Below are 27,871 nucleotides of genomic sequence, written 5' to 3' on the forward strand. Positions count from 1 at the left end.
GGCTTTGAGCAGGAAGAGTGTGGGGGCAGCAGAGCTTGGCTTGGAAGGCCACCATCATACTAAGATACCACTTGGAGCCTCCTGTGGACTTCAACACTGGCCACAAAATGAATCAAGAATGGAAACTTGGGTGCGTAGGACACTCTATTTCTTGTCTTTGTTTGCAGTTATTTTCTTTCTTCTTGCTGCAGGAAAGAAAGTAGAATGAAAGCAACAGTACAAAGTGCTAGAGTTCATGGTCCCTTAGCTCTACTTCTTTCTGTCACTAAACCCTTTGCCATTCACTCTGTTAGTTGGCCTCTCCTTCCCCCTCCCCTATAGGTCCCTCTGTATTCCTTACAACATTAAATTATTTAAAACGTGATGCTTCCTTTTTGTTCCCTCTAAGGGAGCAGCCCTGGGGCCTGCCCAGTGTCTGTAGCACTCAGCCAAAGGGAAGGAGGGAGGGACCCTCTGCTGTCTGTTGGCCATCCTGGGCTACCACCATTTCCCAGCCGAATAGGAGCTGTAAAACCTGTGGCTTACATAACCCAGCTAGCCTTCTCCAGCTCATCTACAGTCTGGGCTTTGAAGATCACAAGAAAGCAAAGGTCATGACCCAGAGATCAAAGTGACTGAAGCCCACAGAGTAATTGCTGGTTACCCTCTGTAGAGGTCCTTGGTCTGTCCTGTGGGTGTATTGTTTGCACGGAGACTTCAAACATCCTGCCCAGATCAGCTGGCCTTTGCCAGTTGTCAGGCATTCATTAATGCTGTAGGTGAGCTACCTCGGCTCATTAGAGTGAGTTCATTGTCATCTCTTCCAGCATCTGGACTTCCTCCACTCAGTGTTTGTTCATTACTCTTTGGTCTCTATTGACTTTTTCTCACAGTCCTCTTTTACCTGGAGGCATGTGGGGGTGGTTATAGAAGAAAATCATAGGAATAAGAAAGGAGAATATGGATATATTTATAGTAAATTAACTTAGAGGCACATAGAATTCAAGCAAACTAAAGCTTAAAAGAGGTTTGGGCATCATTTGGCTGATCCCTTCATTGCACAGCTGGAGAAACTGAGGCTCAGGAAGGTGACAAGGAGTGAACCAAGATCGTGCAGCAGGATAATCCCAGAGTGTGGGCTCTTTCCTTTGATTTGTGAGTCCCCAAGCTTTTTGTCATGAAGATCTTTCCTCTTTGTAAATTTTCTTCCCCCTACTCTAAAGCTCTGTCTCTGAAATAAACTGTATTTAAGACATGGTTAACTTGCACCTTTAGCTGTCGATCAGTGCTTTTGATGAGCATCGGGTAACCCGCATTGCCAAACGGGGGTGGTACAATTGGTCAGGAGCAAAGGAGCTTGATGTGTTGTCAGTGTGTTCACTCTATCCTTTTAGGCTTTGTGAAGGATTGAGAACAGTTCATGGACCACCCATTTCTGCCTGCAGGGGCCCCTGAACCATCTCTCCCCACTCCACTCCCCCATGCATGGGAGCAAGGCGGCAAGAGCTAATGGGAAAAAACATAGAGTGCCATGAACTGAAGGAAGTAGGAGCAAAGTCCAGTGACCCCACACCCAGGCCCCTCAGAATCTGGAAACTTGCTATTTCTCTGAGTCTTCTCAGAGAAAGGAACGAGGCACCAACCCCAGGAGCAGACACCGGCAGCCTGGGGCTGTGGGGTGTCACGGGCAGCGGTTCTGAGCAGGCAGGAAGGCCTTTCCCTCTTTCTTTGAAGTCTAGATAGAAAATGCCAGAGCTTTGGGGTTTGGGCAGAGAAAATTGATTTTGGAGAAAAAGACAAACAAACATAAAAGCTTTTCTACTGTTCCTTTTCTCCCCCTACCAGTGTTATGTGTCTCCTTAGAGGGGTCTTTCAAGGAAATGGAGCATTCTGTATGGAAAGAGAGAGGATCTAAAGAGCTCTGTGTGGGAGGGTCTCACCTTTAGAGAATCTGTTTGCAGACAGAGACAGATAGGTCTTTAAACACCTTCCTTCCCAAGGTCCCTGATCTCCTCTCCATAACCTCGCCTTCCACTCCACAGCCCAGAGCGCCCTGACCTCCAATCCCCGACCCCTGGGGCTGCCACCCAGCCACCTTGGGAAGGTCAGGAAAATTGGAGTTGCCTTCTGGAGCTAGGGACAGGAGACTTGGAACTTAGATGGATCTCTTTTCATTAAGCACTGTCCTGGCTTAACAAGCAGTCTTATAAATCTGAAGCTGTCTCTGGGTGTCGCAGGATTTATAGATGGGGTTTCTGCCATAAAGTGGTTTATGATGGCTGCCTTCTGTGTTATTAGTAGCTGTCTCTTCCTTCAACCATTGCTGTTTGATAATAGCCTTAGAACACCCAGAATTACTTACCTGCAAGCCCCATTCCCAATAGCCCATGTTGACAGTCTGAATAAGTTTACTGCCCTTCTGTTGTACTTTACCTTCAAAACAAACTGATTGAGCTATCAATAGCTCGTGGAAGCTGACAGAGGCATGTCATGTGGACTAGCCCCTGTGACTGCAGGTTATCTGGGGGAGTTAACCTTCCTGCATTGTTAACTGAAATGTTTTATGTACTATGCAACTTTAGGATATGGCTGTGATAACCTCAGTAACTAAGTAATACATCACGGTGGTAAGGAGATTTTGGTGCAACAAATAACCCTGGATTAAATTTACAAGTGTTGAATTGATATTGTAAAAGCCTCCATTCTGTGGCTTCAGGAATCCTCTTGTATTTTTATGGCAAGCTTGTATTATACTCAGGATTGAAGCTGCAGCTTTTGACACCCTGACATGACCTAGAACAAAGGGAAATAGATCTCCCGAGATCGGGATGGGACAGGCAGGCAGAAAGCACACTGACTTATCACTTGATGGTAATGTTTGGAACCTATTCCAAATCACCGAGGGGCAGGAAAGATCTGGTTGATGTGGCTGCCGATGGTGTTTTGTGAACCACAGACACAGGGCAGCGCAGACCGTTCACAGAATTGGGAGGGAGGCTCTTCGCTACCTTACCAACCTCATAATTCCAAAACTATTATTTTTTATGGTGTTGCTTTCACTTGGACAGTGGTTCTCAGGAGGACCAGCAGCATCACCATCACCTGGTAACTTAATAGAAATGCACAGTCTGCACCCCACTCCAGAAGTGGAGTATCAGAGCCTCGAGGAGTGGGGCCTCTGGGGGATGCTGGTGCCCGCTAGGATCTGGGAACCACTGTATCAGTATACAGGCTCCTCGAGGACAGGGGCTGCATCTGACCTGGGCAGCACTTTATTCTCAGCACTTGGCACAGCTCCTGGTAGGAGGCACATTCTCAGTCACTATCTGTTGGGTGAATAAATGTATGAGTAAGTGGAAGATGACATCTCTCAGGGAGGAACTTGGGACCCTGGGTTCAATCTCAGACCCAATATTTGGGGCTGGTTTTCCTCAAATCTCTTAAGCAACAACCACCTGGAACCCTCAGACTGGCTGTCAGGATGGGAGTCAAGCCACCTCTACTATTGGGGTGACTGGCAGCCTATTTCCTGGGCTGTTGCTTTCATTGTATGAAAAGAGTGCTCTGAAAACAGCAGCTCTTTTTCATCTAAAATTTTTAACTAGTTTAAAAGCCAGCATCCCCCCTACCCTCTCCTTTGATTTCAAGGCTGTGATCCAAAGTAGGGCAAAATGACAATGTGCTGTCTATTGTCACCGTGGTTCCTGCCAGCCCTGTAAAGACATTTTTCATTCCATCATTAAACATGGGCTGATTTTGTAATACTGATGTTTCCTCACCTGAATATTCATCTTTTCCCACCCTACACTTAATGGGTGTCTTTCCTTCTTTGAGCATCACTCCTGACATGTTGTTTCCGTCTGTACATGTCTTCATTTGAAAGAACCTGTTGTCACCAAGACTTAGCTGCTACAGCAGGAGATGAGAGTTTTCTATGACACTGACAGAGGCCAGCGGGGTTCAATGGGAAGACAGAAAGGTCATTTGGGATCTTGGTGGAAATTTTCTGATTTTAGATAGGTTAGGGGCATTTGGGGACGGAAGAGAGAGGCTCAGGGAAAAATAAGGGAAAAGGTAATAGATTGAAGCCACAGAGGAAGCAGGAAGTAGATAGTCAAGTTTCTAGGACCTCAGATGTCGAAGTGTACAGTTCTGGGAGAAGTATACCTCCAAAAAATTTGAGAGTATTCTGACTTTTATAAATGGCTAATGTAGCCTGACCAGGTGGTGGCGCAGTGGATAGAGCATTGGACTGGAATGCCGATGACCCAGTTTGGAGACCCCGAGGTTGCCAGCTTGAGTGCAGGCTCATCTGGCTTGAGCAAAAAGCTCACCAGCTTGGACCCAAGGTTGCTGGCTCGAGCAAGGGGTTACTCGGTCTGCTGAAGGCCTGCAGTCAAGGCACATATGAGAAAGCAATCAATGAACAACTAAGGTGTCACAACAAAAAACTGATAATTGATGTTCTCATCTCTCTCCGTTCTTGTCTGTCTGTCCCTATCTATTTCTCTCTCTGACTCTCTCTCTGTCTTGTAAAAAAAAAAAAAAGAGGCTAATGTAAAGGTTGTGACTAGAAGTAGCTGAGTTGTTGTCTCTGATGTTGGAGTGACCAGCTATGTCTTTTACCTAGTCAAGGATGGCCTTCTGCCATGGCGCTGGTCTGGGAAGCCAAGGCTCCGTGGGGGAGGGAGGCGCACTGCTTGCCCAGGCAACATTGGCACTGAGAAAAAGCTAATGCTTGGGTTGCTTTTGGGTTTATGTCTTTGAAGACTACTTGAAATTGCCCTTTCCTCCCCGTTCTCCTTTAGTTTTTAGTTTTTAGTAATTCAGTGAGGAATATTATATCCCTTTCTCTGTGCTCCCTAAACAACTGCATAGCCTCAGTCTCTGCACTTAGCTATGCCAATTTCTCATCTCTCTGTGCAAGTCCATCATCTCCATCACCCTGAAAACCCATTTAAGCTGAGGGACCATGTTGTTGTAATCACCTTTATATACCCAGCACATGGCACATAGTAGGTGCTCAAGAACTGGTATTTTATTGAGGTAATTCTTTTTTTTTTCTTTTTTCTTATTAATTTTAATGGGGTGACATTGATAAATCAGGGTACATATGTTCAGAGAAAACATCTCTAGGTTATTTTGACATTTAATTATGCTGCATTCCCATCACCCAAAGTCCAATTGTCTTCCGTCACCTTCTAACTGGTTTTCTTTGTGCCCTTCCCCTCCCCCAACCCCCTCCCTCTCCTACCCCCCACCCTGTAACCCCCACACTCTTGTCCATGTCTCTGAGTCTCATTTGTATATCCCACCTATGTATGGAATCATATAGTTCTTAGTTTTTTCTGATTTACTTATTTCACTCCGTATAATGTTATCAAGGTCCATCCATGTTGTTGTAAATGATCCGATGTCATCATTTCTTATGGCTGAGTAGTATTCCATAGTATATATGTACTAAAGCTTTTTAATCCACTCGTCTACTGATGGACACTTGGGCTGTTTCCAGATCTTCGCTATTGTGAACAATGCTGCCATAAACATGGGGGTGCATTTCTTCTTTTCAAACAGTGCTATGGTGTTCTTGGGGTATATTCCTAACAGTGGTAAGCTGGGTCAAAAGGCAGTTTGATTTTTAATTTTTTGAGGAATCTTCATACTGTTTTCCACAGTGGCTGCACCAGTCTGAATTCCCACCAGCAGTGCAGGAGGGTTCCCTTTTCTCCACATCCTCACCAGCACTTACTCTGTGTTGTTTTGTTGATGAGCGCCATTCTGACTGGTGTGAGGTGATATCTCATTGTGGTTTTAATTTGCATTTCTCTAATGATTAGTGATGTTGAGCATTTTTTTATATGCCTATTGGCCATCTGTATGTCTTCTTTGGAGAAATGTCTATTCATTTCTTTTGCCCATTTCTGGATTGGATTGTCTTCCTGGTATTAAGTTTTACAAGTTCTTTATAAATTTTAGTTATTAACCCCTTATCAGATGCATTGTAAAATATATTCTCCCATTGTTTAGTTTATCTTTTTATTCTGTTCTTATTGTCTTTAGCTGTGCAGAAGCTTTTTAGTTTGATAAAGTCCCATTTGTTTATCCTGTCTTTTATTTCATTTACCTGTGGAGATAAATCAGCAAATATATATATTGCTGCGAGAGATGTCAGAGAGTTTACTGCCTATGTTTTCATCTAAGATGCTTATGGTTTTACGGCTTACATTTAAGTCTTTTTCAGTTTATTTTTGTGAATGGTGAAGTTGGTGGTCTAGTTTCATTTTTTTGGAGGTAGCTGTCCAATTTTCCCAACACAGTTTATTGAAGAGGCTGTCTTTACTCCAATGTATGCTCTTACCTCCTTTGTCAAATATCAGTTATCCAGGAAAGTGTGGGTTTATTTCTGGGTTCTCAGTTCTGTTCCATTGACCTGTATGCCTGTTCTTATGCCAGTACCAGGCTGTTTTGAGTACAATGGCTTTGTAGTATAACTTGATATCTGGAAGTATGATACCTCCCACTTTCTTCTTCCTTTTCAAGATTGCTGAGGCTATTCGTGTTCTCTTTTGGTTCCATATAAATTTTTGGAATATGTGTTCTATATCTTTGAAGTAAGTCATTGGTATTTTAATCAGTATTGCATTGAATTTATAAATTGCTTTGGGTAATTTAGATATTTTAATGATGTTTATTCTTCCTAACCATGAGCATGGTATATGCTTCCACTTGTTTGTATCTTCCCTGATTTCTTTTATCAATGTTTTATAATTTTCCAAGTACAAGTCTTTAATCTCCCTGTTTAAATTTATTCCTAGGTACTTTATTTTTTTTGCTTGCAATGGTAAAGAGGATTGATTCCTTAATTTCTCTTTCTGACAGTTCATTGTTAGTGAATTCTGAGTATTAATTGTATATCCTGCCACTTTGCTGAATTCATTTATCAGGTCTAGTAGTTTTTTGACTGCGACTTTAGGGTTTTCTATATACAATATTCTATCATCTGCAAATAATGATAGTTTTACTTCTTTTCCAATATGGATACCTTTTATTTTTTTTTTCTTGTCTGATTGCTATGGCTAGGACTTCCAGAATTATGTTGAATAAGAGTGGTGAAAGGGGGGCACCCCTCACTTGTTCCTGATCTTAAGGGGATTGCTTTTAAATTTTGCCCATTGAGTATGATGTTTGCTGTGGGTTTGTCATAGATGGCCTTTATCATGTTGAGGTATGTTCCCTGTATTCCCACTTTGCTGAGAGTTTTGATCATGAATGGGTGCTGGATTTTATCAAATGCTTTTTCTGCATCTATTGAAAATGTGGTTTTTCTCCTTCCTTTTGTTTACATGATGAATCACATTGATTGATTTGCAAATATTGTACCAATCTTGCCTCCCCAGAATAAATTCCACTTGATCATGGTGTATGATTTTTTTCATATATTGCTGGATCCAGTTTGCTAATATTTTGTTGAGGATTTTAGCATCTAAATTCATCAGGGATATTGGCCTATAATTTTTTTTCTTTGTGTTCTCTATGCCTCGTTTTGGAATCAGAATTATGCTTGCCTCATAAAAGGACTTGGAAGTCTTCCTTCCTCTTGAATTTTTTGAAATAGCTTGAGAAGGACAGGAGTTAGTTCTTCTTTGAATATTTGGTAGAATTCACTTGTGAAGCCATCAGGCCCAGAACTTTTCTTTTTTGGGAGTTTTTTGATAACTGTTTCAATCTCATTTGTTGTAATTGGTCTGTTTAGGGTTTCTGATTCTTCCAGATTAATTTTTAGAAGATTATGTTTCAAGGAACTTGTCCATTTCATCTGGGTTGTGTAGTGTTTTGGCATACAGTTCTTCATAGTATTTTCTTACAATATTTTGTATTTCTGTTGTGTCAGTTGTTACTTCTCCACTCTCGTTTCTAATTTTATTTATTTGAGTCCTCTCTCTTTTTTTCTTGGGGAGTCTGGTTAAAGGTTCATCAATCTTGTTTACCTTTTCAAAGAACCAGCTCCTGCTTTCATTGATTCTCTGTATTGTTTCTTTAGCCTCTATGTCATTGATTTCTGCTCTGATTTTTATTATTTCCTTCCTTCTACTACCTCTGGGCTTTACTTGCTGTTCTTTTTCTAGTTCTTTTAGATGCAGGGTCAAGTTGTTTATTTGAGCTTTTTCTAGCTTCTTGAGGTATGCCTGTAATGCTATGAACTTGCCTCTCAGGACTGCTTTTGCTGTGTCCCATAAATTTTGAGTTGATGTATGCTCATTATTGTTCATTTCTAGGAATTTTTAAATTTCTTCTTTGATCTCATTGTTTACCCATTCATTATTTAATAACATGGTATTTAGTTTCCAAGTGTTTGAGTATTTTTCAGTTTTTCTGTTGTGGTTGATTTCTAGTTTCATGCCACTGTGATCAGAGAAAGTGCTCGATATGATTTCAATCTATTTAAATTTGTTGAGACCGCTTTTGTGCCCTAACATGTGGTCTGTTCTAGAGAATGTACCATGAGCACTTGAAAAGAATGTATATTCTGCTGTTTTAGGGTGAAAGGTTCTGAAGATATCTATTAAATCGAGTTGATCTAGTATTTCCTTTAAGTCTGCTGTTTCTTTGTTAATTTTCTTTCTTGAGGATCTATCTAGTGATGTTAGTGGGGTATTGAAATCCCCTACTATTATAGTATTGCTGTTGATCTCGCCCTTTAAATTCATCAAAGTCTGCTTTATATATTTGGGTACTCCTATATTAGGTGCATAGATATTTATAATGGTTATATCTTCCTGTTGGGTTGCTCTCTTTATCATTATGTTGTGACCTTCTTTATCTCTAACTATAGTCTTTGTTTTAAAGTCCATTTTGTCTGATATAAATATTGCTACCCCAACTTTTTTTTCATTTCTATTTGCGTGAAATATTTTTTTTCCATCCTTTTATCTTTAGTCTATGTGCATCTTTTGTTTTGAGGTGTGTCTCCTGTAGACAGCATATGTATGGGTCCTGTTTTCTTATCCACCAGCTACCCTATGTCTTTTGATCACACCATTTAATCCATTTACATTTAAGGTTATTATTGATATGTAATTGTTTATTGCCATTTTATTCTTTAAAACTGTATTCCTCTTTTGCTTTATTTTTTTTCTCCTTTGATCTGTTTACAAGAGGCCCCTTAGCATTTCTTGCAGCCTTGGTTTGGTTGTAGTGAATTCCTTGAGTTTTTTTGTCTGGAAAGCTTTTTATTTCTCCTTCAATTTTAAATGATAGCCTTGCTGGATAAAGTAGTCTTGGTTGTAGGCTCTTGTTCTGAATTACTTTGAATATTTCTTGCCATTCCCTTCTGGCCTTAAGTGTTTCTGTTGAGAATTCAGAAGTCATCCTTCTAGGCTCCTTTGTAGGTGATAGTCTTTTTTTCTCTAGTAGCTTTTAATATTTTCTCTTTATCACTTAACTTTGCTATTTTAATTTTGATGTGTCTTGGTGTTGGTTTCTTTGGGTTTCTCTTTAATGGAGTTCTCTGTGCTTCTTGAACATGTGAGATGTTTTCCTGCCTTAATTGAGGGAAGTTTTCAGCTATGATATGCTTGAACAAAGTCTCTATCCCTTGTTCTTTCTCTTCTTCTTCAGGGACCCCTATGATGCGGATGGTATTTCTCTTCATGTTATCACAGAGCTCTCTTAGAGTTTCCTCAGACTTTTTGAGTCTCTTCTTTTTTCTGCTCTGCTTCCATGCCTTTATTTATCTTGTCCTCTAACTTGCTGATTCGATTTTCAGCTTCATCCATCCTGCTTTTAATTCCTTCCATTGTGTTCTTCATTTCTGATATTGTATTTGTCATTTCTGACTGATTCTTTTTTATTATTTCAATGTCCTTTTTTATATTTGCTATCTCTTTATTTAGATGTTCGTAATAACCATCTACTGTTCTAATATCTTTGAGCATCCTAACAATCATTGTTTTAAACCCTGCATCTGGTAATTTGGTTATTTCTGATTCATTCAGGTCCTTTTTGGGGGATTTCTCTTGATTCGTTTGTGTTGCATTTCTCTGCCTTCTCATTTTCTCTGTGTAAAGGAATATTTTGGCCACTGGAGTTTACTGGGTGTGTCCTCTGTTCCTTAGGTATGGTCTGTTTGCAGGCCCCCCCACCCCCTCTGCTGTTGCTGTGTAGGGCGTTTGGGTATGGGTGTTGCCTGTGCCTGTCCACTGGGGCTGTTGCTGTGGTTTCCGCCTCTCCTTCACAGAAGTGGCTGTGATCACGTGCTCGGGTTTACAAGCCTTGGTGACCTTGGCCTTTGTCCCGCCCTTGTGGGTGGCATTATGCTAGGCCCTGAGGGCAGTGGCGATCACCTTTGCTCAGCTGCAGGTCTCTGCCTGTTTCCAGGCTTTTGCCCCGCCTTTGCTTGTGGAGCCTGCTAGTGGGACGCCTGCAAGCCTTGGCTCCACAGGCCAGGCAGGACTGCATGCCCATGCTCAGTAGCGGGACTCTGCCTGTTCTTGGTTTTTGGCTCCATCCCCATGGGAAGAGCTGGCTCTTAAGTCAGGCTACAAGCCTCAGTTCCGCAGGCGAGGCAAGGCTGTGCTCTTGTGCCCTTGCTCAAAGGCAGGTCTCCACCCCTTCCGGGGTTCCCGCCCTTCTTCCGCAGGCTGGATTGCAGTCGGCCCGCAGCTGGGCTTGACCACTTTTGCATGCCCCCGCCTCCCCAGCCAGGCAAGACTGAGTTCACACCTGGGCCCAGTGGTGGCCAGCCGGCTTCCGCCCTTGCCAACAGAACCGCGCTTTCTCGCCCTGCCGCTGCCCACCCTCCGGTGAGCCTTCAGCCATGTGGGGTGTGGGCGCTGCAGCTCAGACCCTAAGACTCACTATTGTAGTCCTGAAAGCTCCCTCCTTCTAAGCAACTCTATTCTGAGTGCCGCAGGAGAGCTTGTTTGGCTGGTTTCCTGCTTCCCTTTGCTGGTATTGCTGTTCCAGGGGAAATATTCACTTCAGGTTTGGGGAGTGACTCATCCCAGGGGTTAGGGTGGCTGTCTCCCAAAGTGTTTCCTCCTGTGCCTCCTAGATTACACTCTCTTCTTGCTACTCCGGTCCTCTCCTCTCTCCCATTCCCCGAGCCCCGGGTGAGTGGTTGTGAGAGAGGTGTTCTGCGCTGTCCCTTTAAGAAGAATCCTGGGTCTGAGAAATCAGTCTCTTTCTCACAAACAGTATCCTGACTTGTTTCCAGCTAAATACTGTCCATACGCCTCTTCTAGGCTCTGGGGGCTGCAGGCTGGGGCTTTGTTCCTGGGATTCAAGACCCTCCCCTCTCTTCTAAACTCACTTCCCGCCACGCAAGTCTCTCCCGGCTGCCGTTCACTCCGGGGAGCTGGGCAGCCCTCTCCATGTTTCCGCTTTTCCTACCAGTCTCGATGTGGCTTCTTCAGTGTTCCTTGGTTGAAGAGTCCTCTTAGTTTAGTCCAAAGTTGGTTTTTCCAGATGATAGTTCTTAAAAATAGTTTGTAATCCACTTTGGTTCCAGGAGGTGGATGTTGGTACGTCCGCCTACTCCATTGCCATCTTGTCTTCCAGTAGTCTTATTGAGGTAATTCTCACACTCCTTTCCAAGATGGCGTGATGGTGAGGGGAAAAAAATGTGTTCCTGCCTTCAAGAAGCTTGTAGTTTAGGGAAGAACATCAATGGAACTGATCCCTGAATCTCAACAAATTGCTTGGGACTTTGGGGTGGCCACTCCAGCCTTCCTGAGTTGTCTCTGCCTGTTTTCTTCCAGATGCTTTGTTCTGCACAAGCTGCCCAATTTAAAGTTCTTGGATGCCCGGAAAGTAACCAGACAAGAACGAGAGGAAGCTTTACTCAGAGGGGCATTCATGAAGGTGGTGAAGCCCCAGGTAAGCTGCCCACTTTATGGTCTTCTCAACAGATTCTTGTGTCACCTCATGAGTCACTCTTTGAGCTTGGAGGATGCCCTCCTGTGTGTTTGGAATGCAGGAGAGATCTCACACCACAGTTTTGTCCATGGGTCACTGTTGGCCAAACAAGAAGTAGGACTGAGTATAAATTGGATCTTCCCAGTCCAAGAGGACCTTATGTCAAGATGACTTCACTCAAGTGGTTCTTTTACCGGTAAAGCAGCACCATACACAGCCTGATGGTGAGATGCCAAGGGTGGGGTAGGATTTCTGGCCTCTTCCTTGAGGTGGTTCATTTACAAGATGGGGTCTCTGCATGTCTGGAGCTGAGGAAGGAGGAAGAGGAAAGCATTGAGCACTTCCTCTTTCTCAGGCAGCTAGGATTCCTCTAGCACCTCGCAGGAGGCCCTTCTTTCCTAGGACCAAAGGGGAACCACGGGAGAGGATTTTCTTGGGTCCACAGATGAGAACCCAACAGCTTATAGAGATGTAAGTGGAGGGAAGGCAGTTTTTTCTGACAACATGACCTGGGCATAGTGTGTGCTCTGTCCACGTGCTCTAGACTTCATGGGAATGGTGTTTACCGAGCTGTCCAGCTGAGTCTGCACTGAGGCCGTGGAAGTGACCATGGTGTCATTTAATGACAGCATTGATGAGGTGGGGAGACTTGGCTTTTAGACACAAGGAGATTCTTAGGGACACAGACAACTATCTTATTAGGAGGAATTGGGGTCCCTGAGGCTGGGGAATGGACTTGATGACCCTTGAGGACCCCTTTGGAGATCGATCACTACCCTGGGGTTCTTTGGGGTTACACAGTCATTTCCTGTGGGATCCTCATTTGTGTATTGAAAACGCTGGCCCAGAAATCCTAGAGATCTAGTGTTTCCTCTCCTACTGACTTATGGCACTCTGCACATGCAATGGAAATGATTAAGAGGAAAAGAGAAAAAAGCAAACAGAACCAAAACAGAAAAAGGAAACCTCTTCCATCAAGTGGCTCAGCTGGCAGCAGACCTCAGGCCACTTTCCTCCCTGAATCCATGAGGTGCAACTTACTTCCCATTATGCTCGCAGTACAATTGCTCGCAGTTGCAGAAATATGCAGCATGGAGGGTATAATACTGGCAGATAAATGTGCTGTTACCTGTTTCAGCGTGTGGGAAATTAATTGAGTGATTCGTTTTGTAGCTATTAAAGTGTTAACAGTTTTCCTTATTGAGGCCGATTTGATGTACTGCTCTTGACTGCCTTCAGTCATTTCAGCATTTGTAATTTTGTCCAAACGAAATAATTTATTTCTTGGTCTCCTCTCTTTTTTTGGTTAAAAGATGCTGGAGACAGCTGAATCACCAAACCAGAGTGTAACAAATGAGCTGTTTATACTTTGGGTTCCTCCCATCCTCCATTTCTCACCTATGTACGCAGGCACTTTAGAGACTAGTCCGTATTTGTTCTGCTTGTCTGTGACACGGGACGCTCTCTCTTGTCACTGGAAAGCTGAAAGGATACTAAATACCATATTGGAGTGGGGTGCTGTATATGTGCCCTCCGCTGTTCTAGGGTTCCTTGTATACCGATTTGTGAGTCCTCACATGACTCCATAGAAGGGAAGGGGCACTGGCTTCTACAGCTGAGATAGCTTAGGCCTAGAGATGTTAATGGGCTGACCGAGTCACCAGGCTAGTTCCTGCTGGAGCTCTACCTGTGTGTCTGACCACAGAGCATGCTTGCTTCTATGCTGATGCTTTCCCCCTGGAGGAGGGAGCTAAATATTCCCCCATGATCTCTCTCTTCCAACAAAACCCCGTAGGAAGGCCTGAACAAAGACAGCGGGGGAAAGCCAGACTGTTCTGTTGGAGCAGAGGTGATGGTGGGAGCACGTGTGGGGTGGGGGAGGTAGAAGTCCTCCCCCACCTTTGAAAGCAAATGGAAACAGCTCCTTAAAATCCAGTAATAGCTGGTTCTCTAAGTCATTAGCAACTTAAGCAGAAATGCTCTTCAAAGCTCCAAATTAGTTTCTAATCAATTATAGAATTAGCTCATGTTTGTGTGATTGACTCTAACATCTTTACTAACTGTATTAAGTTAAGAATATCCATTAATTATTTGAGGAGCAACAGGAGTACTCTGAGAATGTGTGGGGACCTTTGTTTGTATCTCTTTGTAGAGTCACACAATTTCCAAACTGGAACAGACTTCAGCAATGCAATCACCTGGTCTGAGGTCTCACGCAGCAGTTGAGGGAACTAGGAAAGAATGGTGTTTCCTTAGGCTCCCAGGGTCCCATGAGGCAGACTGGGAACAGAACCCAGGTGTCTTGGTTTCCAGTTAAGTGTTTCATTTATGCCATGACCCTTCAAGGGCACTGGGGGATTTCTAGGTGTTCCTGGTCTCATAGCACATTGTATGCCTCTTTGGAATGGCAGCCAATTCCCTTTTGTCTGTTTTCAGAGATACTCACTGGTATTTTCCTGCAGATAGAGGCCAACAGAGCTCCTTGCTGAACTGGTGTTAAACAGGCTGGCTCTTGCCTGCTCACAGTCTTATGCAGACATATGTTTGTTCTTATGCAGGTGTGTATATGTGCTTTCCATCTCTGTGTATATATACATATGTATGTGCTGGGAGGTATGTGTACGCCTGGCTTCAGCTCCTAAGTGGAGAGCAATTTCCTTCCTGTGAATTGCCGACGCTGTGCTGAGCACACGAGTGAAGACCTATTTTTCATAACGGCATCAGATTCTCAAGTAGGCTTCTGTCCTTTCCAAGGAGTGGCAGCCCATTGTGCTTACTCAGCAGAAGGCTCTGATGGATGATCAAGGGGGCCGTGATTTGGGGAGCTGTTTTCATTTTATTCCTGACATAAAGTATTTGGGGGAATGGAAAATGCTTCTCCAATCACAGCCCTTGCTTTGGAGGTGGGGAACAGGCAGTGTGGGTGTTCTTGACTGATGCAAATGCAAAATAATCCAGGATCTAATAAACCCCTCAGTCCTAGAGGTCTGATTTGGTACCTGGCAGGCCCTGGTGCTGGGGTGCGAGCTCTCTCTCGCTTTCTTTCACGATGACACAGTTCTCCTTCACTGCCACCTTTTGGCTTTTTTTGTTGTTTAGAAGCTGCCTTCTATCTGAGCTCTGATTGTTCTATAGAAAGATGCTGTCATTCATTCAGGAGTAATAGCTAATGCTACAATGGGCTCTTCTAGACTCATGTGTATGTGTGTGTGTGTCTGTGCGTGTGTTGTTACTTAATGGACTTACAACAGCTAGGCCTTGCTCATTTCCCAGAATTATAAAGAAAATATATATCTTTGTCAGACACTGGCCATTGAATCATGCCATTGTCCATGCAGAGAGCACCAAGCTGGAAGCAGAGAAGGCTGGGGCCCTCAAAAGAAAAGCATCATTAATGCTCAGACCATGACCTGCCTCGCCGCACTGGGAAGCGTAGATCAAAGCACTGAGAGGCCTGTCCGGCCGGGCATGCGTGGCAGACATGCCAGCCCCACACATCAGAGAGACGGTTCAAGAATCCGACAGTCAGAACTGCTTAATTATGTCCTGGCTTTGTAATTATTCATCCTTGTTCTGGCAAAGAGCACAATTGTCATTTCTTTAACATAATTATTTAAAGCTGAGCCCTCTTGTTTACAGACACATATATGAAGTTGGCTACCAACTATTTTATCTTCGGAACCTTATAGAAGTGACGGAGAGAGTAACTGCAAGGACAGTGGGACTGAGAATCCCAGCCCATATTAGAAAGTGTTTTAACACATGTATTTTTGTTTGTAAGCATGACTATTCTCTCACAGGTAAGTTATGGAGGTGGGTGTGTTTGTGAGTGCAGGTAGGCACTTGAGAACAGATCATGTCAGCCTGTCTTTATGAAGGCATGCCTGGGTTTCCTATTGTGTGTGGCTTGTGTATTTGTGTAGTTTTCATAGTTTACAGATTTGTGTGTGTCTTTGGGTATTTGGGGAACGGGAGTATAGTGTGTGTGTTGTTGTGAGTGAAAGGAAGGGAGTGATTAGGGGAAATGGCCAGCACTAATGGGACCCCGTGCCTTCCGGAAATCTCCCCTATTTAATTTCAATGGCAAGTTCGAAGTTCATTGGGTCCGAGGATCACCTGCTTCCATGACTACACCACACAGTCCTACTCTGGACACTTGCAGTGGGGCCCTAGCTTCCCTGGGTAACTTTAGTGTTTTTTACATCTGTGTCCTTGATTTTGGATTTCCAAAAAAAGGCAACCTCACATTAGAGCTGGGATGGAAGCTTCGGGGGCCAGGTTTTCATTGGGAGGGCGCCGCTGCTCCCCTGGGCTGCCAGCTCCCTGAGGGCAGGAACTCGTTTCCACTCTCTGTCTCCAGGGCCTGGTCTGTAGCAGAGGCTCCGCCAATGCTCCTGAAAAGTAGACAGTGTGAACAGGATGTGCTGGAAGACCCAGCACAAAAGGAGGTCCAGTTATTCTCTCGCCTCAATATGGTCCTCTGGAAAAGCAGAGAGGGACTTGCTTTTAGGAAATGTAATAATTTGAGTCTGTGTGTTGGTAGAAAAGAGAGATTCTGGGTCACATGTTTGTTTCCCAAAGGATTTACCTGGCATTTCTTATGATGCCCAAACCTGGGGCCGCCGTGGTCCCTGGGCCTCGGCTTCCTCCTGGCAGCGTGGCTGGGGGAGCCCGCGTGCGGGCCGAGCTGTCTGCTGCCATCGCTGCCCCTGTGTTCTCTGAGAGCTCCCCTCAGAGTCTGACCGCTCGTGGCAGGGCTTCTAGGCATAAAAAGTAGCTTTTCTCAGAAAAAAAAAACACTGGGTGCTCTGCAAGTCTGTACAGTTAGAATTAGACTGCCCACTCTTAGCTGTTATTGTATGGTTTTGTTGTACATAAAGAAGCACTGCCTAGTGGCTTGTTTGGTTCACTGGGCTGTTTTTCATGCCTTGCACAGTCCTTTACTAAATGCCCTGTTACTCTAAAGAGTACAGTGTGTATGTCTCTCATATCTTCTGTTAGCCTTATCTAGCCCGATTGCAAACATGTAAAATTTCTCAGAAAATACCTCTAGATTGATTACAGTTATTAACATTTCCTCTGTACTTTAATATTTTCAAGAATATGTATTTTATATGAAGCCAGGGTATGCCTATAAATAAATATTGTAAACCACGTTTATATACAGCTAAATAGACAATAAGCCCATATATGTTGTAAGCTCTCTGCTGTGTCAGATATTCCGAAGAAAACTGAAAATGTCACTTGATTTTCTGGATATTGCCAACTACCTGAATATGTTAGTGTTTTATAGTTACTTTCTGTTTTCACACAAATGTGTCTTGTCTGAGGACATGTTTAGACTCTATTTCTAGTTACTGTACAGTAAAATTTGAAGCGAGGACATTTTTAAATTTCTTTTTTTGGAAGATACTTAGGCGGTGTGTTTAGAAACAACCCCAGCAGCCAAAAAATTTACAGTTTGTTTGTTTTCCATGGTTCCTCCTGATTTCACAGTTTTCCACATTCATTCGAGAGGGAATCACTTCAGAGTTTTGTATTTTTCCATTTCTGGCACTGTGGTATCCCGTGTCTCGGGGAAATGCTTTCAGAGTGTTACTCTTTGGAGGTCATTTTGTAGCTCTTCAGTCTCTTGCTTTTGGATAGCCCCCTTCTAAAACCAGAGGTGGACGGTTGCGCAGAAGCTGCGCCTCCAGTGCCCTGGCCATACCCGATGGATGGAGAATTGGAATCCACCAAGGAGAGAAGTGAAACAGGGCTGCTGGTGCTGGTGGCAGCCTCTCAGAGCTACTCCCAGAAGTCCCTGGGGCCTGGCCAGGTGCTGAGCACACAGTAGGTCTCACTCTCCATTGAGCCCAATGCCCAGTGGGCTACTGTGGTGTCCCTGTTACAGTCCTTGGCTTTTACTGCATCCCAATGCCGGCTCCACGCTTTTTCTCTTTTTGACCTACAACATTCTCCCTTTTTCCAAAGATATTTGGACAGACGCATGCCTAGGGAATCATGGAAGGAAGTGGCATTTGGGGAGGAATTAGATAATTCTTTCGAGATACTTCCTAGGTACTCTGGAACCTAAAAATTGGGCAGAGTGTGGTAGATTTCATTATCTGACTAAATAGTTCCTTTCTCTCTGCTCTTTCCATGGCTGACCAGGGTGCACGTCCCCATCTCTTCAACTCTGGCATTGGCCCTGATGCTTTGGCCAATGGATGTCAGTTCTGGGCCAAGGTGTTGTGAGGTTCTGTGTGTTTGCACTCACCCCTCTTGTATTTTGCCATCTGCTGTGAAGGCATCACGAGACTCACACAGACCATGCCTGAGCCTGACCTGAAGTCTGAAGTGGAAGCAGAACTCCCCCGGCCAACCTCAGGCTTCTGCCCAAGAGACACACCTGTCGGATGCTGCCCCAGGGCTGGGGAGCAGCATGACTGCAGACCCCCACCAGGGACAGGCCCTCCATCCGTACCTTCTGCCATCTGTGCCCTCCGTCACTGGTCCAGAGCTCTTAACTAGGTAACAACTTGGGTTTTAGTGAATTAGTGGAAGTTTTGGGTGTCACGGTACCAACTTCTATAAGCTTTCCAGATGCGCAACTAATTAGGATTGCACGTCCAGCCTTAGGGCCAACTGACTGCCTAGTGGTTCATTAGTATGTGCATTGAAATGTTTCTGACGTGGTTAAAAACAACTAGCACATATTAAATGTCCACAGTGTACTAGATACTGTACAAGCAACTTAAACATGTCATCTCTAAATTTTGAACTTGAATCTACAAATGAAGAAACTGACAGAGGACTTTCATTCATCATCTAAAATTCCAGACCAATGTGGGATCAGACTCTCCTGAGATTTACCGAGGCCTCAAAGCTCATGCTCTGTCTCCTGTATCCCTTATATTGCATCAGTGAGCCATGGAGCTGTGAGAGAGCAGAAGTGAAAGAGCAGGAAGACTAGGTCCTGGGAGGGAGCCAAAGGTAACTTTGTGATGTTCAATTTTGAACTTGTCTTTGTGACCACACTCCCCCAAACCCATGTTGGTGAAATACATGAGCTAGGCAGAGGAGTGTAGGAGACAGGCTGAGATGGGCTCTTTGTGTTAGGCCAAGTTTGTGACTTTGTGTGAGGATGAGGAAATGTGGCAGGGTGTAAAGTGAGAGGAAAGGGTGAGCGGGTGTGTGTTGGGCCCCGAAGTGTCTGGGGGAGGGTACACAGTGCCCTGTGCACAGCAGGTATTTGGAAAATCTGTGCAGAGGCGGCTGCTGGCCTGAGGCTGTTCAGCATGCAGAACTCCCAGACCAGTGTTGGTGCTCAGGTGGCTACAGAGGTCAGAGAGCAGGGGCTGAGAACCCTCTACTTAGGACTAATGAGAGGAATCTCCTTGTCAGAGAGCAGTTCAGGTGCTGGGATAAGGAGAAAACCGATGGCTGGCAGAGACTAATATTAACTCACCTGGTGATGGGTACATGGTGTTCTAAAAAGTCCTTTGACATATTCTCACCCAAAATACCCTTCCCCAATGGTATTGGTTGTCTTAGTTTTTTTTTTTGTGTGTGTGTGTGTGTGGCAGAGACAGAAAGAGAGAGAGAGAGAGACAGATAGGGACAGATGGACAGGAAGGGAGAGAGATGAGAAGGATCAATTCTTCATTGTAGCACCTTAGTTGTTCATTGATTGCTTTCTCATATGTGCTTTGACCGGGGGCTACAGTAGTCCTTGGGTTCAAGCCAGCAACCTTGGGTTCAAGCTGGTGAGCTATGCTCAAACTAGATGAACCTGTGCTCAAGCCAGAGACCTTGGGGTTTTGAATCTGAGTCCTCTGTGTTCCAGGCCGATGCTCTATCCACTGTGTCACTGCCTGGTCAAGCTTGGTTGTCTTAGTTTTAAGGAGTGAATTTAAAGCTTCTTAACAGGGCCATAAAGAGTCCTCATTTGTGTGATCGCTGGTAATGATTGGGTAGGAGTCTTAACAGCCAATTCTATCTGTAATCTGTATGTTTCCAACTTGACCTTTTTTTCATCCACTTTAGAAGATAGGTTTTGGTATTTTGCTTTTGCAATATAGGTTTTTGATTATTCTTAAAAATTAAGCTTAAAAAAAAGAAGAGAGGAAAACAGAGGGGCTCCTTTAAAAACGTAGGTTCTCACAGAATAAAGCTGGGGTGCTGATTTAAAGTTACCCATGTTTACAACTTACATTACCCATATTTACAACTAACAGACATGTGCAGCTTCAGGGCTGGTTAGGGAGATGCTCCTGGAAGATGCATTTGTGAGCTTGAACAATACCTCATCCTTGACATGTTTACTCTACTTGCCCCACCCCCACTAATTCTTTGCTTTAAGTCTGGTAATACCAGGCCAGGGAGGAGGAAGAGTGGATTGGAAAAACAGAAGCAATTTATCTAGGAGCAGAAATAAGGCCAGCAACTGAGGCCTGAGTAGAGGTAAGGTCATTGAAAGAATCAATATTTCGCCCCTCAGTTAGACCAGGGCTTTGCTTTCTATTCTTTTGAACTCGGTGGCTTCATAAAGCTCTCTCTGGTTTAGAAAGTCCCTCTGAGACCATGGAAATATCAGATGGCAGGGACTGAACCTTTGGACAGATAGGCATCCTGGAAGAAGACACCTGTAGGAAGGCTGACTCACTAAGAAACAAATCAGGACTCTTGTTTTGAAGCTCTCTTTATTAACATGTTACTATTCTTTGCAACTCTATGGCTAAGGGAGAAGATGGCATGGTCCCACTTTCTGCTCTTGAGTTCTGGTTTTTCCAAATTGTGTGCAACTAATAGCAGGTGGCCTAGTTTGCTGGGGTTGCTGGAATGAAATATCACAGACTTGAGGCTTAAACAACAGGAACTCATTCTCTCATAGTATGGAGGCGAGAAGTAGGTGTTAGCAGATTGGTTTCTTGAGAAGCCTCTCTCCTTGGCTTGCAGATGGTTACCTTCTTGCTGTGTCCTCACATGATCGTTTTCATGTGTGCTCACATCCCTACCATCTCTTTGTTTGCCCAGATTTTCTTTTCTTATAAGGACACTAGCCACACTGGATTAGACCTGTCCAGTGACCTCATTTTAGCTCAGTCCCTCTTTAAAGGCCCTGTCTTTAAACATAGTCACATTCTGAAATATTAGGGGTTAGGGCTTAAATGTATGCATTCGGGGGTGGGGGTAGGACTACAATTCAGCCCATAACAACAGATAAGAAGAGTGAACTTTAAGAAGATATAAAACTCATGTAAGCTTGGGGATGAAAGAGATGTGTTCAATATTTAACATTTACCTTTTGTCATTGTTCCCAAGAGCCTAAGAAACAAAGAAGTAGATAGGCTGAAGTAGTGAGATAATCTTAGGTCATCCAACTTGAATGAAGGTAAAAGTCTTCACAAAGTTTGAATGGAATAACAATTTGATCTGTTTGTCTGACTATGGCTAACACATACATGTCAGGGTATCAGAGGAGATGCTTAGAGGAGAGCTTTATCTCTTTTAAAAATCTCCTTTACCTGTAGAGGTACCCTTTGCCCCAATGGTCCCTGGAGGAGTGGAGAGGAGCTGCTTTGTGTTCTAAGGGAGAAGAGGGCTGACACACGCCCACTGCCTGTTGCTCCCGCAGGCTTCTTTCTCCCCGCCAAGAACTCCAGGAGTCTCTAAGCACCCAGGCATCTGCTGAATCAGGGTGAGAGCTGGTCACAACATTCTAGGAAGTACATTTTTGCCTCTCCATTGTTCTGTTTACCTGTGGTCACCATGGCTTACTTCTGGGCTCCAGGTACCTGCTCCCATCCCAAATGCTTCATCGTTGTCCCTTGACCAGGCAGTGTTTCACAAGCATGACAGAGCAGGTCTGTCCTTGGGTCCCTAAAGGCTGGTGGTACAATTAGCTCTTTTATTTCCTTCTCTGCTCCTTACAGTCAAGTGTTTTAGATTAACAAACAGGGCACCATCTATAATGCACAGATGCTCTGTAATTGGGGCTTCCTTTGATGTTAATGTAGTTAAGTTCTATTCTCTTGGCAATGATAGCAATACACTCAGACTTTTGACCAAGGACATTTTAGGATCATTTTATTTTTTTCATGGGAATTTAAATTTTTTAAAAATTATTATTATTATTTTTTGTGACAGAGACAGAAAGAGGGACAGACAGGCAGGAAGGGAGAAAGATGAGAAGGATCAATTCTTTGTTGCGGAACCTTAGTTGTTCATTGATCGCTTTTTCATATGTGCCTTGACCGGGGGCTACAGCAGACTGAGTGACCCCTTGCTCAAGCCAGCGACCCTGGGCTCAAATTGGTGAGCCTTGATCAAACCAGATGAGCCTGTGCTCAAGCCGGTGATCTTGGGGTTTCGAACCTGGGTCCCTCCACGTCTCAATCTGATGCTCTATCCACTGCACTACCATCCAGTCAGGCTTTCATGGGAATTTTAAAATAGGGCAGTAGATTTTGAGCTAGAACTCATTATTTCTTTTCAATAGTGAAGTACTGCTCCTATCTAGGCTCTAAAGACATACACATATATATATATATATATATATATATATATATATATATATATATATAGTTTGTTTGTTTTTAAAGTGGGGAATTTTAAGTGAGGCTTCTACTTCATGCACCTTTAACTCACAAATAAAATTTGAAAGTGAGTCACTATTTTTGTTGTTGGCATTTTTCATTGTCACAGAGCTCATCCAGCTTAGCAACTTCTCTGTGTCTTATTTGGACCATTTTAATTCATTTCTCTCCACCGTCCAACCTCCACTTTTGTATTTGACATGATTCAAGGGATTGCCTCCAGCAGTTCTTTGGGAAGGTTTAAAATCTAAGTTCATCATGGCAGTGGTATTCCATGAAAAACCTATGACTCTTACTTTATTCACGGGCTGTTGTCAGATCTGCTGATCCACTCCAAGTTTCAGGATCACATTCAGGTTTGGAATAAAGGCTGACCTTCTGTTTTCTGCCACTCATTTCTCCGTCATTAATACAGTGAACATAATGCTTTCTTCCATGTTTGTTGTGAGGATTCAAAAAATGAGGTATTATGTGGAAGGAACCAACACTGTTTCTAGTTTGTAGAATAGGGCTAACTAGTGCTCTTAGCTGTGTGACTTTAAAGCATCTCTGTTTCTGCAGCACTGCTGTGACATTGGTTTGTGTGGTGGACACAGGAAAAGTAAGCCTGGTCAAGATGGAGTGCGTTATACTGCTGGGGCTGCCACAGGCAAACACCGTAGGCTGAGCAGCTTAAATAACAGAAATTTATTTTCTCACAGTTCTGGAGGCTTGAAGTCCAAGAGAAGTCAAGGTCTGGTTTCTGGTGAGGTATCCCTTCCTAGCTTGTAGATGGCCACCTTCTCGCTGTGTCCTCACATGGCAGAAGAGAGAGACGGATAGACAAATATTGATTAACCTTTTGAGTAGTATGAACATTCATGTACGCCCTCGTTCCTCCTGACCATCCAGAGTATGATCGATTTAGTTTAAAAATATGTAAGGCAACATTAAAAAAAGACAAATGTGTGTTCTTGTTTCCATAAATTGGTTATCAAACATGATTTTAAGTTAATAACTGTAAATGGAAATAATTTCAGTTTTTTTAAGATTTTTTTATTTATTCATTATAGAGAGGGGAGAGAGAGAGAGAGAGAGAGAGAGAGAGAGAGAGAGAGAAGGGGGGAGGAGCAGGAAGCATCAACTTCCATATGTGCCTTGACCAGGCAAGCCCAGGGTTTTGACCGGCAACCTCAGTGTTTCCAGGTTGACGCTTTATCCACTGCGCCACCACAGGTCAGGCCAATAATTTCAGTCTTTTGAAAAAAAAACAAAAAACACCTCACTCTTGGGGGTCAGCAAGCATGAAAAAAATTCACTACTCAAAGGGTTAAAGGTTAGACCTTCAATATATGAATTTATGGGTGACAGAATTCAGTCCATAGAATGAGGATATTGCCTTTATACATCTGGTGGTTTAACTGAGTTTTATGCTTAAATAAAATGTTTCTGAGGCTTTTACTAAGCATGTGCCTCCTGATAAGAGGAAAACACCTAAAAGAAAGGCATATGAGAGGAGAAAGAAAGCCTCCCATCCGTCCTGGGGCAGTGGGACCCTGACTTTGGGGTGTCCTCCAGCTCTGCACAAGGTCACTTTGTGGTGATGGTGGGGGGAGGAAGCCAGGGCAAAAAGGAGGTCGAGAAAAGTCAGTGCAATGTGGAGGACGGAGGTGCTCCACAGTCCCTGTGAGAGCAAGACGGTGCTGCAGCGGCCCGGTGAGCAGAGTAGAGAGACGGCGCCATGTAGGCCCAGGTCAGAGAGCAGACGCAGGCTACAGAAGTAAGCCCTTAAGCCCTTTCGTTTGGTGACCTTGGGCTCAACTCTCCTAATCCTCCTCCCACTCCCTCGGTGAATCTGGAAATCAAGGCTGATGCTTAGAGCCTGGGATTTGTCACTGTATTGTGCCCACTTTTGCCCCTTGGTGAAGTGGAGAAACCCGGCAGGGGAATCTGGAGCGTGTCCTACGTGTCGGAAGAGCATTCTCTTATCGTTAGAAGGGCTTTGAAAACCAAGGTTGAAATATTGCATATCTGAATAATTAGAAAAGAACTGAGAGCAATAGTACACAAAGCCACTTTTTTTTTTAAAAAACAACCTGTTTAGTTCAGTATAATTTTTTAAAAGTAATTTCTACAGTCACTGATTTTTAGCTATGGGGTGTTTTAGAGAAGATTCAGTTACAAATAATTTTTTCTTCCTTGTGTTCAGAAAACCCTCAATACCAAGTTGTGACTTCTAAACTTTGAGATCACAGAGGCCCGATCTGAGCACCAGGAGCTGCATTTGCTTAGGTAGAAATGGTTCTGGTGAGGCAGCCGGACTGGAGAATGAGAAGCTCTCTTTCTCTGCGCCCCTCCCCTCTTCTTTTGCACATTATATGACTAAATGTGCAACTTTGTTCACGTAACTGCTACAAACAGTTCACTGTGTAGGCCAAATGCTCTCTAATGCAGTAAAATTAAGAAATAATATGCTTTGAAAGTGATTTATGAGTGTGGTTAAACTGCCAGATTTACAAAGAAATAGTTCAGATCTTGGGAAGCCTCAGGAGTCACGTCAAAAATGAATTTGACCATGATTTAAACTGCTACTCTTCTTACATGACATTTAATATGTGTACTTTGGAGGCCCATATGTCTTTAATAAAATAGCATTAAGTTTTAAATATGATATGAATGCAGCCAGTTTCTAAATTCATAACCTTTTCCACAACTCCAAAATGCTAACCAATAAGGGAGTCATACACACAATAAAACATAAACCTTAGAAAATAGCTTTTTCTTAAAATGGTTAGACAGTTGGCAGCTGGGTTGCAGTGTAATAAATACTTACAGCATTGTGAGTCTATCGGACGTTGTTTACCCTGCAAGCAACAGGGGCCAGACAACTAATTATAACCCTGCGCAGAAGTAGCTCATGCTTAAGTCCCTGAGTGTGTCAGAGGCAAACAGTGCTGTGCTCTTCAGAATCCTGGACAAGGAGTCCAGGGATTTGGGTTCTAATCCCTCCCTATGACTTAAAGAAGTGTCACCTTGAACAAGTCACTCCATTTCTATAATTTTCCCAGTCTGTGTCATGGGGACAATAACACCTGACATGTAGGTTTGTTGTAACAATAAGAAACAAATGCATGCAAGGTATCTGAAAAAGTGCCTGGCACATGGTAGGTGCTCAGTAAAGAGAAGCAATCGTTCTGAAAGAAATCTTTAATAAAAAATTAATTCGGTTCAGATCCGCGGGTCCTTCTGTCAGTAATGTTATGTCACAACTCCAGGATGGCCCCTAGGAACGATAATCCACCTAGCCAGAGATCGATATGGGCTTCACGGAGAAAGAATAGGAAGTTCCTTGCTTTGCTCACCTGTCAAAGGCATGAGTGTGTCAGAAATGACAGAAAGGCCTGTTTGGTCCGGGAGGAGCAGGAGCTGAGCTGGTGGCCACCATCACTTACCTGTTCCTGGAGATGGACTTGTGGTGTGCAGTGTGGCCTCTTGTTGCCTTTTGGGTTTCCAGTTCACAGAAAATGTGAGTTATTCTTGTAAGGTAGACTGCATCACAACCAAAATTGGTCACACTGCTGCTGTTGCTGCTGTTACCGCGCGCGCGCGTGTGTGTGTGTGTAAATGTTTTAAATGGATCTCTCTGTGGACTAGTTTTGAAGTAGGGCTTCCCAGTCTTCACGGATCTAAATGTTTACGTGCAACTTGTTTTTCTGTGTCTCAAATGAAACAGCCCATCTGGCAATGGCCTGATTGTATTTTCCGTACAACCAAATATTGCCACCTCCACAAACTTCCTTAGGAAGGAATTCCTGAATTTCCTAAAGGGGAATTGTAAGTTACATCTAAGCTTGACCTTGAAATCTCAGGGCTCAGACATATGTGGTAATCAAAGATTAAAATGCCCAGGGACCATTTCATTCTATTTTATATTATTTTTATATATTATTAATGCAATGTTATGATCTCATTAAGGGGAATTAACAAAGAAAATCTTTTAACTGTATTTATCCCCTATGTGCTAACTCTGACTTTTTATTTTACTCTGTTCTTTTGCAAACCTTTTTCTTTTGTGTATTTAATGCTCATATTTTTATTGTGCTACTTTGTAGTCCTCAAAATTATTTTTACAGACTTTACATTCTTCATTAGACTGATATAAGTACCATCAGTTATGAAACCATTTCCCACTGATTTTATATTTTAACCGTATGTATGGAACACTCGTGTGTGTGTGTTTCCTTTAAATTTCTTAGGATCATTTTTTCCAGGGAGTTTATTGGCTCACAGCGTACAAGCACATGAGCAGTTTTAAGCTCTGTGTAAGGATTCCTAGGTACCATGTTCAAGTTAGCAGTTCATCCTGGATGAGTCATTGCATCTACCCAGGCTGGAGGAAGAATGTAGGTCAGAAGGGACATCCAACATTTTCGAGGCTCTCTTTGGGAATGAGCTTCCCAGGTCTGATTGGTTGGTGCAGTTCTGGGAGAAAGGCTTAGAATACACTGGAGCCCCCGCAAAGCATACACTGACCTGCAAGGCTGTCGTCCTAGGGAATTACTGGTTCCCTAGAGCATCCTAAAAATTATTAACAGCATTCAGTCCCGATCAGTGTGAATGTGCCTTTAGACTGTTAGCCAAATCTTTGCATAATACAAATCATTCCACCTATAAAAGCACAAATATGTTATTGTTCTCAATAGGCAATTTAACGCAGCTTTGGGAAGAAAAAAAAAGAAAGGAAGATTACAAGCTGGCTGATCTTGCTTTTATTTCTCTTAAATCTATCCACGCTTCTCAGGGGTTGTACTTGTTTAAAGATTGTTTGCAACTGTGCAGAGTGTGTGATTTGGAAAGCAAATCAAACTAAATATGAAGTTTTCAGTGCGTGCTGTTTTTAAAGGATTTCATGCATTTATTTCAAATATACATTTATTCCTGAGTACTGCTAAACCTATAATCTTTTCCTTGTTACATTGCTTTTTGGGGAGGGAGGCCGAGAGGGTGACTTAGTTCTAGAGTGGAAGGTTCCTATTAGCATGTACCTCCTTCTTGTGCAGCATTATTCATAGCAGAGCTATTAAGGCTAATTATTTTCAGGTTTCTATCAAAGGGGAATATTTGAGCTGACAAAATAAAAAAGCCTTTATTAGGAAGAAAAATGGCCTGTTTAAATAAGAAAGGGGATCATTATCATATGCACCCTACTTCCCCTCCCCAGCTATTAGCCTGTGTAGGGGGAGAACATGGGTGTCTGTGAGAGGAAGTCTTAGTGCCTGTGCTCTCTGAGATGCCTGGTACCCTAAGAGGGGGCAATATTTCCCCTCATTTTCTGCAGCCCACCTGGATTGTTCACAGACCTGGAAAATATCCATTTGTTATTTTCCTTCTTATTGTGGGTAAAATTCACTGACCCT

The 27,871-nt window shown here is 43.4% G+C and overlaps 1 protein-coding gene across 1 annotated transcript in view; it reads left to right on the plus strand.

Annotated features, from left to right (window-relative positions):
* LRMDA (leucine rich melanocyte differentiation associated) overlaps positions 1-27,871 on the plus strand; it is a 1,241,357-nt gene that overhangs the window by 672,659 nt on the left and 540,827 nt on the right. The window contains exon 9 of the mRNA XM_066244152.1: positions 11,739-11,856. Coding sequence (XP_066100249.1) covers positions 11,739-11,856 — 118 coding nt within the window. The remainder of the gene's footprint in view (positions 1-11,738; positions 11,857-27,871) is intronic.

This window comes from Saccopteryx bilineata, chromosome 9 (assembly GCF_036850765.1).
Source record: "Saccopteryx bilineata isolate mSacBil1 chromosome 9, mSacBil1_pri_phased_curated, whole genome shotgun sequence".
NCBI classification, from domain to species: domain Eukaryota; kingdom Metazoa; phylum Chordata; class Mammalia; order Chiroptera; family Emballonuridae; genus Saccopteryx; species Saccopteryx bilineata.